The sequence below is a fragment of the Protopterus annectens genome, chromosome 4.part0, assembly GCF_019279795.1.
Source record: "Protopterus annectens isolate FY-2018-M chromosome 4.part0, PAN1.0, whole genome shotgun sequence".
NCBI lineage: Eukaryota > Metazoa > Chordata > Ceratodontiformes > Protopteridae > Protopterus > Protopterus annectens.
This window is the reverse complement of record NC_056733.1, coordinates 699,352,278-699,370,691: the sequence shown is the minus strand read 5'-3', so window position 1 is coordinate 699,370,691 and position 18,414 is coordinate 699,352,278. Positions and strand designations below refer to the sequence as shown.

Below are 18,414 nucleotides of genomic sequence, written 5' to 3'. Positions count from 1 at the left end.
CCAATAATGTTTCTGAAGATTTGTTTATTAGTTTAAAAGGACTTTTTTCTTTTCTAAATATCTGTATGTGGTATACTGTGTTATTTAAATAACAATCTACATGCCAAGAAGCTGTTAAATTCCTGAAGTCACATCTTTCGTTGAGCATGTTCCAAAAGTCGCTAAAGTACTGTTGAGTAAACTCACCATAAACACTGGATGTTCAAATGATCACTGTTGCAGTAGCTTAAATTCTATCGGTTATATCCTACTATGGACTGAACAGCCACCAGTTTCCAAAGCGTTAGAGCATCTGCCATACACCCAAAACCATTAGTCAGCTCAAGCTGAACTGACAAAATCACGTTTGGGTGCCAAGCCCTTCATAGGAGTTTACTAGGCTAACAACCATAAGCGCCTTTTTTAAGCCTAGCCATGGATCCCAAATCACTGACAAGTTCCGATACCCTTGATAAGTATAAGCAGAGGCTTGGGAGATGAAACATTTACAAGCATGGGCCTGCCAGATGAACCATTTACAGGTTTGTCTGGGTCCATTAGAGATATAGGTGCCAAACCAGCGAAGAATTTCCTGTTCCCCATCCAACTGCCCAAATTGCACTTGAATTGGCTTAGGGTGGAACTCTGTTTCACATGGATGAGGAGTCTGTTCCAGAGACAGGGTAGTCTCTGGGATACATACATGTCTCTCTAGCAGGTCCTATTTATATCTCAGGCAAGGTTTAAGTCTTTAGAATGGGTAATTTTGGTGCTATTTGCTTTGTGGATATGCAGGAGGTCCATCAGAGTGGGGTCTGAATGTCTTTATGCCAGGCATAGGCCTCCCCCTCAAAAGCCTGTAGGAGACAGAATACAGGGGATAAGGCCTTGAGGCATTCTGCATAAAACATTTTACTTGCACCCTGTATTCTTTTAGTGAGGAACCTCTGTGGACGTTTCAGTTGTTGGATATGCCTGGTTAGGCACATACCAAAGGGGGCATTGTACTCAATGATAGATCTGATGAATACCGAATAGAGTGGAACAACGACTTCCCTGGACTTAGATGCTATCTATACCTTTGTTTATAAGTTGTGCAACATGGAATGATTTCCACACTTCTGTAGACACATGATGGTCAAAAGGCTTAACTAATGTCTGTGTGTGTCCCTAAGTCCCTGACTACTGGGTCAACTCTAAGGGGTGTGTTGTCAATATGATAGTTACCAGGGGTGGATTTCTTCCCAAAGGATACTATTATGCATTTCTTTGCATTTATTTTTAGTTTTAGTCCATGGCTCTGAAACCAGTTGTTTGTCTGTGTCAGCCGTTCTGAAGAACATTTGTGAGAGTGTGGGATTCAATGACTGCTCCTAATTTGCAACCATCTGCAAATTTAGTTAGGCAGAGATGACTGACACTGGCCTTGACTTCAGAGAAGTAAATGCCAAAAAGGAGTGGTCCAAGGACTGATCCCTGTTGGAATACATTTGTGACTGTCTTCCTTGTAGAGGTGGACTCCCCAATTCTAACTATCTGGGTCCTGTCTGTAAGCCAGGTGGCTATCCACCAGGTGACATACAGGTTTTGTACCTAACCCTCTTGAGTTTTTCAACAATGCCACAGTGGAGTATTGTGTCAAATGCCTTGGCCAGGTCAAGGTAGGCAGTGTGAACCATTTTGCCCTCATCCACTGCTTTGGTGACATTTTCAAAGAAGTTTTCCCAGATAGGGGTCACCACAGCAGATCACCTTGTCCGCTCATGATTGGCAATGGAGTTTTACGGTGTCGAGTTGTCAGCCTGGTGCCCAACCTTCCACAGAAGGGGCACACATGCATGCCACTCACGCCTAGGGCCAATTTAGAGTGTCCAATCCACCTACAGCATGTCTTTGGGATGTTGGAGGAAACTGGAGCACCCAAAGGAAACCCACGTGACCACATGGAGGACATGCAGACTCAGCACAGAAGGCACCCCAGCCGAGGATCAAACCAGAGAACTTCTTGCTGTGAGGCGGCAATGCCAACCGTTGCACCACCGCAGCCGCCCATTGTTTTTCCACTGTGGATGTGACAGCCAGTATTAGAAAATCATATATTAAATCATTATATGCAATATTTATCACAAAACTGGCAGAAAACTTGTAATAAAATAAAATACTTTTACACTACAGTTAAGTGCTTGCAAATATAGATCTCATCAAATTTTGAAAGCTGTTCTGATGTACTAAATATATTGAAGAGAACAAAGGAACAAACCTGAAACATTTCTTGAGGTGGCAAGGCTCTGCTTCTTCTACGACCACATTCAAGGAACAATGCCTGCAGCACCCATTAATTATATAACTTCTTAGACATTGATCATTTGGGGAAAGGGACCACACCCCTACAGTAGTCTGCCTGACACACCTGACAAGCTGAAGATGCAGTCATGACTTGAGACACATACATACATACATACAAATGTTTCAAGCATGGGCATTAAAGCCCTTCTAACTTGCCAATATGCCAAAACACTTGTTCCCATAATAAATGTCCAGGCTGTTCTTAAAAATATCTAAACTAGTACTTGCTTTAATGCAATTTGGTAATCTGTTCCAAGCATCAGCTACTCTGTCAGAGAACCAATTGTACACTTCTCATTCCTACAGAATCTTCTACATAGGTTATCTGAAGATTCGTTAGTACTTTTTGATAACCCCAAACATTCCCAGATGTAGTTGTCGCTAAAAGCCCTATATACCTGAATAAGATCTCCTCTTAAATATCTGTAAGAGACACTGTACAAGTTCAGATATTTTAGTCTTTCATAATAACCTAGCTTTTCACATCCATGGATGTCCTTCGTATATTTCCGCTGCACTCTTTCCAGTTTATTCATGCTTGTTTTCCTATAGGGTTTCCATATTGTTATTTCATACTCAAGTTTGGGTCTAATGTAACTAACAAACAATGACTTCATTATGTTTGATTTCCTAGACTTTATAAATCTTTTTATAAAAACCTATAGTTCTATAACTAACATTGGCCAATTGGTTGATATGATTAGAAAAACTCATAGCTGAATCTACCCATATACCCAGGTCCTTAAATGAGTCTACAGTTTCAATCACTGTGTGCTGTATTAAATATTCACCTTTCAGTTTATGTCTCCCAACTTTCATATGCTTAGTTTTTGATGTATTTATCAACATATTATTCTCCTGTGCCCAAACAGTCAATTTAGTCAAATTATTTTGCAGACATGCCTTATCTGTAACACTTGTAATCAGTTTACCCAATTCTGGGTCGTCAGCACATAGACTGTAGAACATCTCAGATGAAAAAGTAAGGTCTGAAAGATACAATCTAAACAAGTAAGGGCCTAGTACACAGCCCTGTGGGACACCTTGACTGTAACCAAGGATTTCACCTGTCCAGTTGGTGCGTGTTACTTGCCATGTCTTATTTGTAAGCCATGCAGCTATCCATCTTATCAACAGTACATCAATACCTAGTTGTACTAATTTACTGATCAGTGTTTTGTGCATGTCACTGTCAAATGCTGAAGTTAAATCTATATAAATCACATCACAGCACAATTTTTCATTCATAGCTGCTGTTATATTGTTATAGAACATCATGTTACAGGTGGTAATAGATCTATTTTTAACATATGTATGCTGATATATGGTTTCAAGTCCCAATCTATCCAGTTCTGACAATAACTTATCCAGTATTACCTTCTCCATTATTTTTCCACAACATGAAAGTAGACTTAAGGGTCTATATGATTCTGGGTTTGTCCTACTCCTCTTTCCCTTAAAGACAGGTTTAATAAGTGCATGTGCCCAATCTTGAGGTATCTCCTCATATTTATATGACCTAGTGAATAATAGATGTAATGGCAGTGTAAGTTCTTGCTTAAGTGTTTTCAGGTCATTGCTACTTATTCCGTTTCCTCCTTGCGATTTGTTTTGATCCAGTTTGCACAGTTCTTTTTTAATATAATCTAATTTGATTCCAGTATCTGTGGTTACCTGGATGTCACTAGGACAACTTACCACCTCTTTTGTGGAACCAAACTGTTCTGCATAGATTTTGTAAATATATCTATAATCTGTTGTGTCTGAGAATAAATTTTAGAATCTGCACACAGTTTATCAATTTGTGTATCTTTACACTGTCTAGTTTCAAATGTAATGCTGCAGATTTTTCAACTTTTCTGCTTTTGTGCAATATGTCATCACTGAAAGGTGGATGCATGAAGCAGAAAGTTCAGTTTATTATGGTGCTTTGGATCAAGCATTGACACAAGTAAAAATTTATAAAAAGGAAGGAATGCAAAAAAAAAAAAAAAAACCATCAGAAAATTGTCTGGTGTAATGTATCCACAGTGTAGGGCATCACTTTTGGACAGCTGGAGAGATGTGGAATGAAATGCTGGAAATGTCCTTTACTAAATGCAGAGAGACCTCAGAAGGTATTGCAATACTTGGTGTCTGCATGGCATATAGGGTGGAGGCATACAACAATTTCTAGAGTGCTTTTTAGTTTGGCTATTCATCTCACAGAAGATACTATGTGCTGGTGTGTGTTGTGCAGTTTTACCAAACTGACCAACATCTCTCAATGCAGCATCATTAACACTGCTTTTAACAATTAGCATCCCTAAGAAAATTATGAGAATCTTCTATATGTCTGACACTGTAGTGCCTGCGATCTGGATATTGTACACCACCTATCTTCAGAAAACGTGAGTCGGATTCAGCAACATACCTAAATACGGCTGGGCTAAACACGGTTAATAGCGTTTGGGCTAGCCACACTTAAGGGCAATATAAAATCAATATGCACCAGAAGCTAAATAAAAATCAAACAAGACATTAGTTTTCATCCCTCTACCTAGTACACAACTCTTACCTTACGCAAAGCATGAGAAGCAATAACAAAATTCATGAACTCGACAGTGAGACGGCGACACAACTGAATTGTCTGGACATGACACTTTCCTGTGCGAGGGAACGTGGAAAACAAGAAGCACATGCAGAGAGCATCATCCAGGTCACGTACTGCATCTATAAATGTAGGATACCTAAAGACAAGATAAAATGTCATTTGCAAACTGCTGCCTGACCTAAAGGCATAAAAAGAATGCAAAGTCAGCTGTCCATAGAGGGAACAGTGCTATCTGCTAAGGGATACAGTACCACCAGTAGTACTGAATCTATTACATCTCAAATTTCACTTACATAAGTGTACACTATGCAAAACTGCTGGTATGATCTGAAAGGGCATACCTTTTAAGTTACGTTTACAAATGAGGAAAGAGCTCCAGATTTAAAAGGAACAATGTTGACCGAGTAGCTGCCCATGTCCACAAGTACCACACATTATCATACTCACATTACACTGATTTGTTAAAATTTCAGCATATCTTTACCACAGAGTTTGTACTTTGTTTGCTGGTGCTTGCAAATGAGCCAAACACACAAAAGTGATAAACTTAACACTGTACACAAATTCAAAGTACAACTAACATAACATTAAGTGCATCACTATGGCAAAGTAAAAGAAGTCGTTTGGGGAGTTACTCAGGATGCATAGCAGCAAAGGCTTCTTCTCCTAAAACAAAACGATTACACAGCTATGCATTAGAATTAGCTGGCCACAAGTCCACGTGATTTCTAAATTTCAAACCACTGATTACTATTCCCTAACATTTCTATACAAGAGATGTAACCCCCCCCCCACCCCCACCCGTCCCTGGGAATGTCGATATCCTCCTTTATGAACTATCTGCTTATGTTCTATAGCAAAACTGCCAGCCATATATGAATTTTAAAAAAGTGAGTGGTGCTATCCAGTACCTTACTTACTTCATCAAGACATACTCACAGAGATCAAGGTTTCCAGGATCTCTTCAACCTGCTCCCTACTAAAAGATTTCAATATCATCCGCAAACATCATACTCCACAGGGACTCCTGTCAGATCTCGTCTGTTAACCTGTCCACCACGGCAAATAAGAATGGGCTCAGAGCTGATTTTTGATGTAATCCCACCTCCACATTGAATGCATCTGTCACTCATATTGCAGACCTCACCACTTTCACACTGCCTTTGTACATATCCTGTACCACTCTTACATACTTCTCTGCCACTCCCGACTTCCTCATACAATACCACAGCTCCTCTCTAGGCACCCTATCATATGCTTTCTTCAAGTCCACAAAGACAAAATGCAACTCCTTCTGACCTTCTCTATACTTCTCCATGAACACCCTCAGAGCAAACATCGCAAATGTAGTGCTCTTTCTCAGCATGAAACCATACTGCTGCTCACTAATCATCACTTTCCTTCCTAAACTAGCTTCCACTACTCTTTCCCATAACTTCATGTAGTGACTGATCAATTTTACCCCTCTGTAGTTATTACAGATTTTCACATCACCCTTAATCTTAAAAATCGGTACCAATACAAATCTCCACTTCTCAGACAACCTGTCACTTTCCAAGATTTCATTAAACAATCAGATTAAAAACTCCACTGCCATCTCTCTTAAACACCTCCATGCTTCCACTGGTATGTCACCTGGACCAACAGCCTTTCCATTCTTCATCCTTTTCATAGGGTCCTTACTTCCTCCTTACTAATCTTTTGCACTTCTTGAGTCACTATCCCCATATCATCCAACCTTCTGGCTCTCTCATTCTCTTCATTCATCAGCCCCTCAAAGTACTCTTTCCATTTCCTCAACACAAACTCGTTGGTTGTATGTTTCCACTCTTTAGCCTTTATCAGCCTAATCTGTTGCATATCTTTCCAAGCTTGGTCCCTCTATATGTAGCCAATCGGTACAGGTCCTTTTTTCCCTCCTTAGTGCCCAACCTCCAACCTTCATACAACTCACCATAGGCCTTACCCTTAGCCTTCACCACCTCTCTTCACCATACGTCTCATCTCCTTATACTCCGGTCTACTTTCTTCATCTCTCCAACAATCCCACTTCTTCGCCAGCCTCTTCCTCTGTATACTCTCCTGTACTTCCTCATTCCACCACCAGGTCTCCTTGTTCTCCTTCCTCTGTCCAGATGTCACACCAATCACCTTTCTAGCTGTCTCCCTTACCAGCTCTGCTGTAGTTGCCCAGCTATCTGGTAACTCTTCATTGCCACACAGCGCCTGTCTTAACTCTTCCCTGAACTACACCTCACAATCATCCTTTTTCAACTTCCACCATTTTATCCTTGGCACTACCCTCACTCTCCTCCTCTGCTTCTTGATCGTGAGCGTCATCCTACAGACCACCATCCTATGCTACCCAACTATTCTTTCCCTGTCACAACTTTACATAGTCTCCAATCTCCTTCAGACTGGCCCTCCTGCACAGGATACAATCCATCTGTATGCATCTTCCTCGACTCTTGTACATCACCCTATACTCCTCCCTCTTCTTAAAATACGTATTCACCAAAGCCATGTCCATCCTTTTCACAAAATCCACTACCATCTGACCTTCTGCATTCCTCTCCTGAATACCATAACTACACATCACCTCCTCATCCCCTCTCTTCCCTTCACCAACAAGCCGAGTGAAAGCCACTCCAATCGCCATTCTCTCACCTTTGGGTACACTTCTACCACTTCATCCAACTCACTCCAAAATTTTTTTTTCTCATCCATCACACATCCAACTTATGGAGCACATGCACTAACAACATTCATCATCACACCATCAATTTCCAGCTTCATAAACATCATTCGTCCAACACTGGTTTCACCTCCAAAACATTCTTTCTTCTCCCACCCATACCATGGTAGAACATGGCTCTACAGTGAAAAAAAAAAACGAATCTCACAAGAACAAACATATCTGAGCCACAGACCAGTCACCATTAGAAACAAACTGTTTTGCTAAAAGAATAAAGATAACATAATGCTTTACTTTCAAAATATCCTCTTATCCCAGCAAATGCAATCACCATAAGTGTCACATACCCCAAACATACACAAAAAATAATCTATTTCACAAGGAAAAAAGGTAAGGAAACTCATCACACAATCAGATCTGCAAAAAGATCCCCCCGTAGTGGGCATCTGCTGGGATTTTGTCTTCTTTTATCCTGAGCTCAGCATAATTTACCTCTAGCTCCTGTACTTAGCAGCCACTACATACCATGGTATCACACTCCAGGCTGGGACAGTGTGTACAGTGCCTAAACTTCCCCCGGCCTAACACAAGTGAAAAGAGAAAGCATAGGCAAGACAAGCAAAAACAAAGGTAAATACATGCCCAACTTACAGAAAAGGCAAGCTATCAAGGCAGATGGAAAGCTGTCCAGATGCAGGAGATACCTGGAGAGTAATATAGATCCACTGCAAACAGACATCTCCCCTTTCAACTAATATGGCAAGTATAACTACAGCGGTGTATAAACTTAACCTAGCAGTAGACGCTTGAATAGATTACAGTTGCAGAAGTCCTGATTTCTAGAGCTCATCATCCTTCCTGCTCCAAGCTGGGTAGACGTCTGCCCCTTAGGGACATCAGTACAACGCCTCTATAAAGTTGAAGTTCACCTTCACCACTACAGAACTTTCTTACTCAGGAAACTATCAGACTATTCACCCTTCCTGGTCATGAACATGGTCTTAAAAAGGCTAAATAAATGGTACACCCATAGACGCTGCCCGGGCCAGGAGATCACAGAAACTGGGTTACCCAAGTGTATTCAGATCCGAGCAGGCCTGAGGTCCTAATACAGGGAAGAGAAGAGAGGATAGTGGGATAGAAAACTATACAGAAACTGTGATCTTTTCAAGCTTCTATTTATTATGTCAAGTTACCACACAAATGTGTTATATTCTTATTACAGAATTCTGCTGCTTCTCTCTCTCGACACAGCTGCAGGCTGACCCCCCCCCCCAGCTCATGGGCCACTAATTTACCATGGGTCATCCGGGTCTTAGGGTTTTTATCCCTCTACACCACACAGCTAGACACAAGTCACCATCTAGAATACAACATACTAAACATGCTCATTAAATTTTCTGATGTCCATAATGGGACAAGACTATGGTATCCTTCTGAACATTGAAGGGATATGAATAAATTTCTGTTCCCTTCTCCAAAAGGGGAAAAACTGCAGCCCCTTTGAGTAAGCGTCATGTTTGCTCCCAAAGATCTGTGATGATCTTAAAACTTTTCATAAGAATCTTTTTGGAAAGGACCCAAAAGCTCCAAGCCAAGACAGTCAAACTACATCCAGAATCCAAAAATCTTTTGCTATTCTATTCCACGAAAGAAAGAAAAAAATCAGACTCCCGTGAGCAGCCCTGAGGGATATTAAAGACTGTTGTGACACCACTTACACTGCATGTCTCCTGGGAGATTTCACCATTTCTGGTTTAATTATTATCCTACAATAGGACTGCCTCATCTTCAGAAAATAGACCACCTAAATTCATACCTCTCAACCTCTTGGTGCAGGAAATCTGGGCAAAATCTAAAACAATGGGATCAAAAGACCAAAAATAGGGACAGATTTTAAATACTACCCTTATAATTTTGGAAAGTTGTTAGAATAACAGGATTTGTATTGTATGTATCTTCTGAAGGATAGAAAGTATGAAATGCATACATACACTATTTAGAGACTTCAATCCTCAATGATTTGCCAAAAAACACACATTTTATGACGGACAGACCAAAGATATGAGGCAAATGTCTGGACATTCTGTGAAAACCTGGACAGTTGAGAGATGTACCTTAACAGAAAAAAATAAAAAGCTGGAGGAGGCATTCCAAGAGACACTGCAGCTCCGTCAGTGCTCATTGCCTTATTTCAGGTTTTCAATAAGGTCTCAAGAAGTCTAATCGGACAGCCTCATCCAAGAAGGGAGCATCCAATATGGTTTGTTGCTGTCCAGTCTTAAGAGCACAGCATAATCCACACCATCTGACATAAGTGAGGGATAAGTACAATCAAAATCACAGCAAGAGGTCACAAAGACTTCTTAAGGAATCAGGAAAACTCAGACAACTTTTTCAAAACCTGACTCACATGGCAGGAATGGAACTAGGATGAGGTTGCAGTTTAGGGCTCAGAGGCTCAATCAGCATTAGAGAACATTCTCTTACCCACCTTGCTCACAACTCTAGAATCTTATCAGACAGCAAAGAAAAGTGCTTGGATAGCTGACATCTATGCTAAGCCCATTCGTTTTTTAATATCTATTTATTCATCATATTATTAATATGCAGCACAAATTAACATTCATTAATAAGAAGAGAAGTTTCATAACACCACATTTCAGTACTGTATGTATTATTTATGCAGTTTCCATCGTAACTCTGTTCTTTACTCTTATGCATTACAGCACACTGATTTACTTGACAATTCCTACTAACCTGCTTATTTTACTTTACTATTTGAGCTTTGTTTTGTATATATTGCTCCCAAATGCAATTTGTTTTTGCCAAAATTACTTCTTCCATTATGTTAATGCTTTCTTTCTTTTATTTCCATTATAATATTCGCCACTTCATTCACAATGGGACAGATCTTCGATTTCCCCTATTATGCCAATTTTTTTGGCTGCTAGGAATACTAAGCATAATAATGCCTTTCTATATCTCAACAACAGTAAACTGAGACACCAACTTAACAGCATTAACTCCATGATTAACATACATTCCTCCAACAGCTGTTGAAGGACATGCTGATGTCCACTTACAGTATGAAAGTATTTGTGTAAACATTTCCATGCAAAATATACACAATATTTTGAACTTTGACCACAGCTAGTGGTCTTACTGACTTCTTCCCTGGTTCTTTTGTAATTTGACATTCCACTCTTCCCTCCCAGTCTTTTCTTACCTTGTACGATTGTTTTTATACAGTTATGCAGCATTTTACATGGCTTATTAATTACCCCTTTCCTAACAGCATCTTTTGGTTTCACTAAAAACATACTAGAGATGGTCTTTCATTCAATATTCTGTCAACTCTGTGCTGCAATTCTTAGTCAGAATGTTACTTTACTCTACATGGAGTTTGTAGGAGGTACTGGCCTTCTCTGCAAAAGGAGCCATGCAAGCTACATGGTTTCATTCCACAAAAAATGACATTCTTAAGAGTTCCACAATGGGAATAACTTATGGTCCAGTGCCCTTCTTTTCCAAATACTGATCTTTCTGGATCTGGGGAGAATACAGACGTACTAAAGGAAACTTTAAAGAGAACCTCATCAGTTACAGTACATCACCAACAGAGGGAGCCATAATGGAGGGAAGCTGTAAGGAGAACTCCTCATTATCTCATATTATATCAGTAAAAACAACCTCCGGATGATCAGAATATCACCTCCTACAGGTAACATGAAGATGACAGCATCTCCCTACCACTAACTAAAATGCAAAGGGCAGTTTGTATTCATTCAATAGAAGGAGCAAAAACCAGGAATTTGCTGGATGGTCAGCAAAGGGCCACCAACTCTAAAGGAGCACACATAAGAGTAGTGCTAGCTAACGAAAGTTCTCTGTATGGCCTGGATATCAAACCATGCTTCCCAAAGATGCACTGTTATAACCACGAGGACAGATCACATTGGATGCTGCAGATTAGGACACTGAAAAAAACATGAGCATCTCCTCAAGTCTAGCTAGTAAGCTTTCCTGGGAAGGAAGAGGAGCAAACTCTCTAAATCAAAATCCATTTGCTAGATGTGCAAAGGCAAATTTTTTTTTTTTTTTTTTTTTTTTTTTTTTTTTTTTTTACCAGCAGGACAGCTGAGGTATTGTTACAAATTCTGAAGCAAAGACGAGCTGGTGTTGAAACCCTACGACACATACCCAAAGTTGGATACTCTGCTGGGGTACCTCCCCTGGTCCTCTCAGGATCCTAAGCAAACCAAGAAGATTAGCCTGCTCCCTTGCTAACTAAACAGAAAACACTAAGGCACTGTACGAGCACATCCACCCACGCATGAATCGTGCCATCCCAAATAGAACCAAAATGCTCTCATCCAAAAAAAGGAAGCCAATCTGGTGGTCTCCTGCCATAAACAAACTTTACAACAAAAGGAAGAAACTTTTGCAGAAAAGAGGAAAATCCCAGGATGCAAAAAACTCCCTTACTAGCCTCAGTAAGAAACTGAGATGCCTCATAAAATCCTCCAAAGCTAGTTACGAAAATAAAATTGCCAAAGATTCCAAAGACAACCACAAAGCATTCTATAACTATGTCAAGAATCTAAATGGCAATGCTGAGATCTGCTCTGAGCTAAAACAGAATGGCATTAAATATACTGATCCGAAGGATATTGCCAATATCCTGGCAGATCGATTCAGTGCCAACTTCACCCCCCCTCTCACCCCCTAAATGGCCCATCTCAATACCGGAAGATTGCCAAATTCTAGCAATAACGGCCACACAGGTACAAAACGCACTCTCTAAAGCCAAGAATACAGCATCCATGGGACCAGATGACATCCCAGGCTGTGTACTACATGAACTACAATATGAACTGGCACCTCACCTAAGTGTCATGTTTAATCATAGCCTCACCTCAGGTTTCGTGCCCACTGAGTGGCGCAGAGCTACAGTTATCCCAATCCACAAGGGGGGATCCACCTTGGATCCCGGAAACTACCATCCCATCAGTCTGACAAGCCTTATCTGCAAGGCCATGGAGCGTATTATCATGGAACTTATAAACAAAGACATTGGCAACCTTCAAACACTGGACCCCACCCAGTTTGGGTTTGTGAAGGGCCAATCTTGTCTCCTGAACCTGATTGACTTCTTTGAATCAGTCTCCAGAACCATGGACAAGGGTAAGGTGGTCCACACAGCCTATCTAGACTTTGCCAAGGCCTTTGACACCATCCCCCACTCTGGAATCATAGATAAACTTACTAAGTTGGGCATTAATCCCTATGTCACCCAATGGGTTGCTAAATGGCTTACTGATAGAACCCACACTGTAAAAGTAGCCGACTCCAAATCCAGCTCCAGACAAGTGACAAGTGGAGTACCTCAGGGTTCAGTCCTGGGGCCGCTCTTGTTTGGCATCTACTTCTCTGAAGTACAGGTCAACACTAAGGGACTCTGGCTAACAAAGTTTGCAGATGACTGCAAACTGGGAGCCATTATTGAATCCCCAAATGATGTGGATACTCTACAAAAGGGCCTTACAGAAACAGATGCTTGGTGCCAGAGCCATGGGCTCAAGCTCAATGCCAAGAAATGTATTGTTATCCCCTTTGGGGAAAAAACATGTATCCATTAATTACCATATAGGTGGCAGTACACTAAACACAGAAAGTGTGATAAGAGACTTAGGGACACAGGTGGACAGTGGTCTCACCTTCGATAACCACATCGTCACAACAGTCAGGAAATCCTTCTATGTGGCACACATCACGAAGGGCTTTTCATCCAGAAAAAAGGAGGCCATTGTCCCACTGTACTCATCCCTCATTAGACCCATTATAGAATACAATGCCCCATTTGGTATGTACCTCTCAAGACATCTGCAACAACTGGAAAGGCCTCAGAAATACCTCACTAAAAGAATCACAGGCCTAAAGCAGATGCCCTACGCTGACCGCCTTAAAAAACTCCAGCTATACTCTGTCGCATATCGTCTACTCAGAGGCAATCTCTGCTTAACATACAAGGCCATGTCAAACCCAGAGCTGTTGGACATGCTACACTTAAAGAAATCCCAATCCCTCAGAGCTACACGCTCCAGGGATCTAAACCTTGTCATCACAATAAATAAAACATGCTGGAGGGATAGGTTCCTGACCCAGAGACTCCCCAGACTCTGGAATAGATTGCCCATACATGTCAAGCAGAGTGCCTCTTTGGACCTCTTCAAGAGGAACCTTGACGACTGGATGGGAGAAAGGAAATTCACCCCAGGGATCACGTCAGTCGCCCTGCTAGACGGGTCCAGGAAAGTAAATAATGTGGGAAGAAATAGCCAGGGAATTGTTATGGCTAGGCTTGTATAGGCCCTAGGGCTGATAGCCTAGTACCAACCTAAGAACCTATGAACCTATGAACAGCAATTGCCTTCCCTACCGAGGATTGATATCACAGTATATGCAAACAGAAAAAAATAGGGGGATCCTAAACGAAAGACCAGCACTGGTAGAGTTTTTAGTAGAGTCTAGAACAGAAGCTGCTGTTAAAAAAGGAATAATTATTACAGCTACAAATCACATTGCATGATCAATCAGAGGAGGTTAGAAACTATTGGGAAGAGATTGGATAAGCAATTCACAAAGAAGCAATGAGGAGATATATGTATGTCTCCCAAATATGCAACAAAGTCTAGAAGATTTAGGATCTTTCCTTGGAAGTGTTTACATTGGTATTTTTATACCCCAAGTAGACTCCAAAGAATTCTCCCTCAGGTAGACAGCAAATGTTGGAGGTGTGATGGGGACACTACTCTGTTAGAGATACTAGGTGAGCAAACTGGTGTAACTAAGGAAATTATTTTTTATGAGCTATAATACATAAACGGAATTGCCTAGACATACTAAGGCCTTGCTGAACGTATTTATTTATTTACTTGCTTAAACATTTGTTTACTTGGAAAGTCTGACTGAGACAGAGCTTGTTATCAACGGTGGCCCGGGAAGAAACACTCCAGACGCATGTCTTTGGAATGTGGGAGGAAACCCCATGCGAATGCATGTAGGATATGCAGACTCCAAACAGAAGGCAACTCAGCCGAGAATCAAACTGGAGAACCTCTTGCTGTGAGGTGACAATGCTAACCAATGCACCACTGCCCGATCCAGTGGCCTCCAAAAATGCAATTACTAGAAAATGGAAATCAAAAGTGTAAACCAACTGTAATACAAGTAGTGAATATTGTAACAGAAATAAAACTGGAAATGTGATCTTTAGAAAAGGGTAACAGCAAATTACATAAAAAATGTGAATTGTGGAAATAATACATGCAGAGGAGGAACAAGTTTTAAAAGAAAGTAAGGTACTCCAAACGGAAAAAGCAAACTTGTAAACATAAAAATAATAAAAAACAGTTACCAGAAAAAAAATTGATGGTCTTCCACTTTTAATACGCCAACAAACACAGAAATACCAAACGACTAAGCGCTTTCACCAGGCTACAAACCACTGGCTTCTTGAGAGTCATTTGGTTTAACATCCACAGTTCATTATATACAAACATTTAATTACTTAATTGGTTACATCACCACTTAACCCAATGATTTAACAAACTTCAATAATAAGCTCAATTCATGTCTTTTCACCTTTCCTACACCTAATATTTAAAAACTAAAACACTATAATGTTAAAAGGAATTTTTTGTTCATATCAAAGTTAAAACTGACTTGAAACACTCATGTTATTTTAAAAAAACATACAAATTTATAGGCAAGATGTTCAACTTATTACTACTATTGTAACCCTTAACTTGTAAAGGGGATGAAAGGGGTTGTGATGTTAACAACAAGGTTGGAGCTCTAGCGACAACCTGGCAATTAAGATTAAATACCCTGAAGTTGCCTGGCTTAAATGATGCTATTTCTCTGATGCCCATTTTAAAATTAAAGTCAAATCAAGTGTAACTGAAAAAATATATTATTTTAACAGTTATTATGGTGAATAGAGTCTGGTAAAAACCAGTAGGTTTAAAATGTTAATGAAAGACACTTTTTAGTGTAACCATGTAGATGCACTACAAGTTAAGGTTCATAGGTTAGTACTAGGCTAACGGCCCTTGCAAGCCATTTTTTAAGCCTAGACAATTATCCCTTGTGAGACTCAAACCCTGCACCTTGTGTTTGTAAGGCAAACACCTTAACCATTAGGCCACCCTCCCAACTCTACAATAGTAGTAATAAGTTGAACATCTCGCCTATAAATTTTTATGTTTTTTAAAATAACATGACTGTTTCAAGTCAATTTTAACTTTGATATGAACAAAAAATTCATTCTAACATTATAGTGTTTTAGTTTTTAAATTTTAGGTGTAGGAAAGGTGAAAAGACATGAATTGAGCTTATTATTGAAGTTAGTTAAATCATTGGGTTAAGTGGTGATGTAACCAATTAAGCAATTAAATGTTTGTATATAATGAACTGTGGATGTTAAACCAAATGACTCTGAAGAAGCCAGTGGTTTGTAGCCTGGTGAAAGCGCTTAGTCATTTGGTATTTCTGTGTTTGTTGGCGTATTAAAAGTGGAAGACCATCAATTTTTTTTTCTGGTGACTGTTTTTTTATTACTTTTATGTTTACAAGTTTTAAAAGAAGGCTAGATTTGAATGATCGATGTAATGCTTGACTGACAAAGACTGAATAGATTAAGTGAAGAACAATATTTGCAACTAAAACTATGTCAATATGTTTTGTGATGTATAATATTTGCAACTTAAATTATATCAATATGGTTGGTCTTCATTTATATAAATGTATGATTGCCTATGTCATAGGTGATAACTTAATAAAGATGTTTCTTCTTAATAATAAAAGAGGAAAACCTAGCCTTCAAAAGGACAGAAGAAAACACACACACACAAACAAAGACTTAGAAGAAGCCTTTGGCTGGTATCTGGTTTGCAAATCCCACAGAAAGGTAAAGAAGATAGTCAGGCACCCTTCATAAGGGATGCCAGCAACAACCTACTAATCACTCCACAGTTCAAAGGCAGATGAAGTAATACTTCCAGTAGCTTATGAATGAAGAAAACCCCAGAGAAGCTGCTCCAGGCACAAGCCTGCAATGAAAGAAGAAAAGGAGCTCACCCTAGAAGAAAACAGCACTAAGGAAAAATGAAGCCAGAGAAAGCAGGCTCAGATAAGGGCACAGCCAATAAGATCAAGATGTTAGGTGAATTAGAGTGGAGAAATGGCTACAGAGGGTATTCAGAGCAGTATGAAGAGATAGGAGTATTCCAGATGACTGAAGAATAAGCATCTTGGTTCCAGTGTATAAGAATAAATGGGATATTCATAACTGTGGGAAGTATAGAGGTATCAAATTCCTATCACACTGCTTGAAAGTTCTGTAGAGGGTGACCGATAAATAACATGGTGGATGAGAAGTTTATACTGAGAGCAGGATCCAGGCAGCACAACCAACCCAATGTTTGCAGTGACACAGACACAGTTGAGAAGAAGCTAGAAATGAGAAAAGTGTCCAATGGGGCATTCCTAGACTGGGAGAAAGAGAATGTCAAGGTTCTAAGAAAGCTGACTGTGGCAGTCCTGCAATGGTTCAACGTCCCAGAAACATTGGTAGACTTAGTGCAGGCTATGTACAACGACTTAATGACCAAGTCCAAACAGTGTTCAGAGCCACACAGGGGTTCCCAGTGGGAGTAGGTATACATTAGGGTACAGCTTTCCTGCCCACTGCTGTTCATACTGGTGATGGATTGTATTAGTAAACAGGATGGAGGAAACAGATCAACAAAGCTGCTGCATGCAGATTATGTGGCATTACAGGCAGACTCTGAGCAAGAACTTCAGCAAATGATAGGGGAATGGAATGTAAAACTGAAGGCACATGGGATGAAACTGAGTACAGATAAGACAGTTGTAATGGCAGCAAATGGGTGAATAAGAAGAAGCTGAGAACTGAGACAGAAGAGAAAACAGCAGAACAGGTTAACAGCTTCAAGCATGTGGTAGGGGTGGTTGAGTCTAAGCTAGAATCAGAGGGGTTGCAGCCAACTCAGTGTGTCAGGGGCAGTATATGACAGAAGAATGCCAAAGAAGCTGAAAAGTAAGGTGTACAAAACCGTGGGGAGACCAGTACTACTTTATGGTACAGAAATCTGGGCAGAGCAGTTGAGGAAGATAGAGATGAAGTGTCCAAATATAGCTGGTAGGATAAACACTGTGGGACAGATGAATAAATGAAAACATCAAAGTAGAAGCCCAAGTAGCTCCAACAGCAGAAAAGATCAAAAAGAACATTTTATGATGGTTCAGGAAAGAAGATGACAAATATAGTTAAGAAGATTTGGGACAGACAGGGAGAAGACAAGAAGAAACAAATGTGTCTGGCAAAGAGATGGAAGAATTGAGAGAGAGAGAGAGAGACTACATTCAGGCTTAACTGTCAAAGAAGGTAGGAGAGTGGCACTGAATTGGGAGAGAAGGTGACAGCTGAAGTGACACTCTGACCCCATGTAGAAGAATGGGAAAAAAAACAGTGTTGATGACGATGATGATGAGATTCCATACTTTCTTCCTTCACTCAAACTCTGGTTCTGCATCATGCAGGAGTCATTCCTGCTGATCTTCAGATGGCCATTCACATATGCTGCCATCTGACTGGAGATAATGTAGGTTTCCAGCTTTTTGGACCTTCTCTTTTGAGTGAGAAATCTGAAGTACTAAAATTTGTAACACTTTCACAATGCACAGCTCCCCAGACAGTAAAGACAGCTGCCAG

The 18,414-nt window shown here is 40.3% G+C and overlaps 1 protein-coding gene across 1 annotated transcript in view; it reads right to left on the bottom strand.

The window, feature by feature from the left end:
• Positions 1-18,414, bottom strand: part of PES1 (pescadillo ribosomal biogenesis factor 1) — a 773,399-nt gene that overhangs the window by 639,864 nt on the left and 115,121 nt on the right. Inside the window, exon 5 of the mRNA XM_044068668.1 lies at positions 4,883-5,054. Coding sequence (XP_043924603.1) covers positions 4,883-5,054 — 172 coding nt within the window. The remainder of the gene's footprint in view (positions 1-4,882; positions 5,055-18,414) is intronic.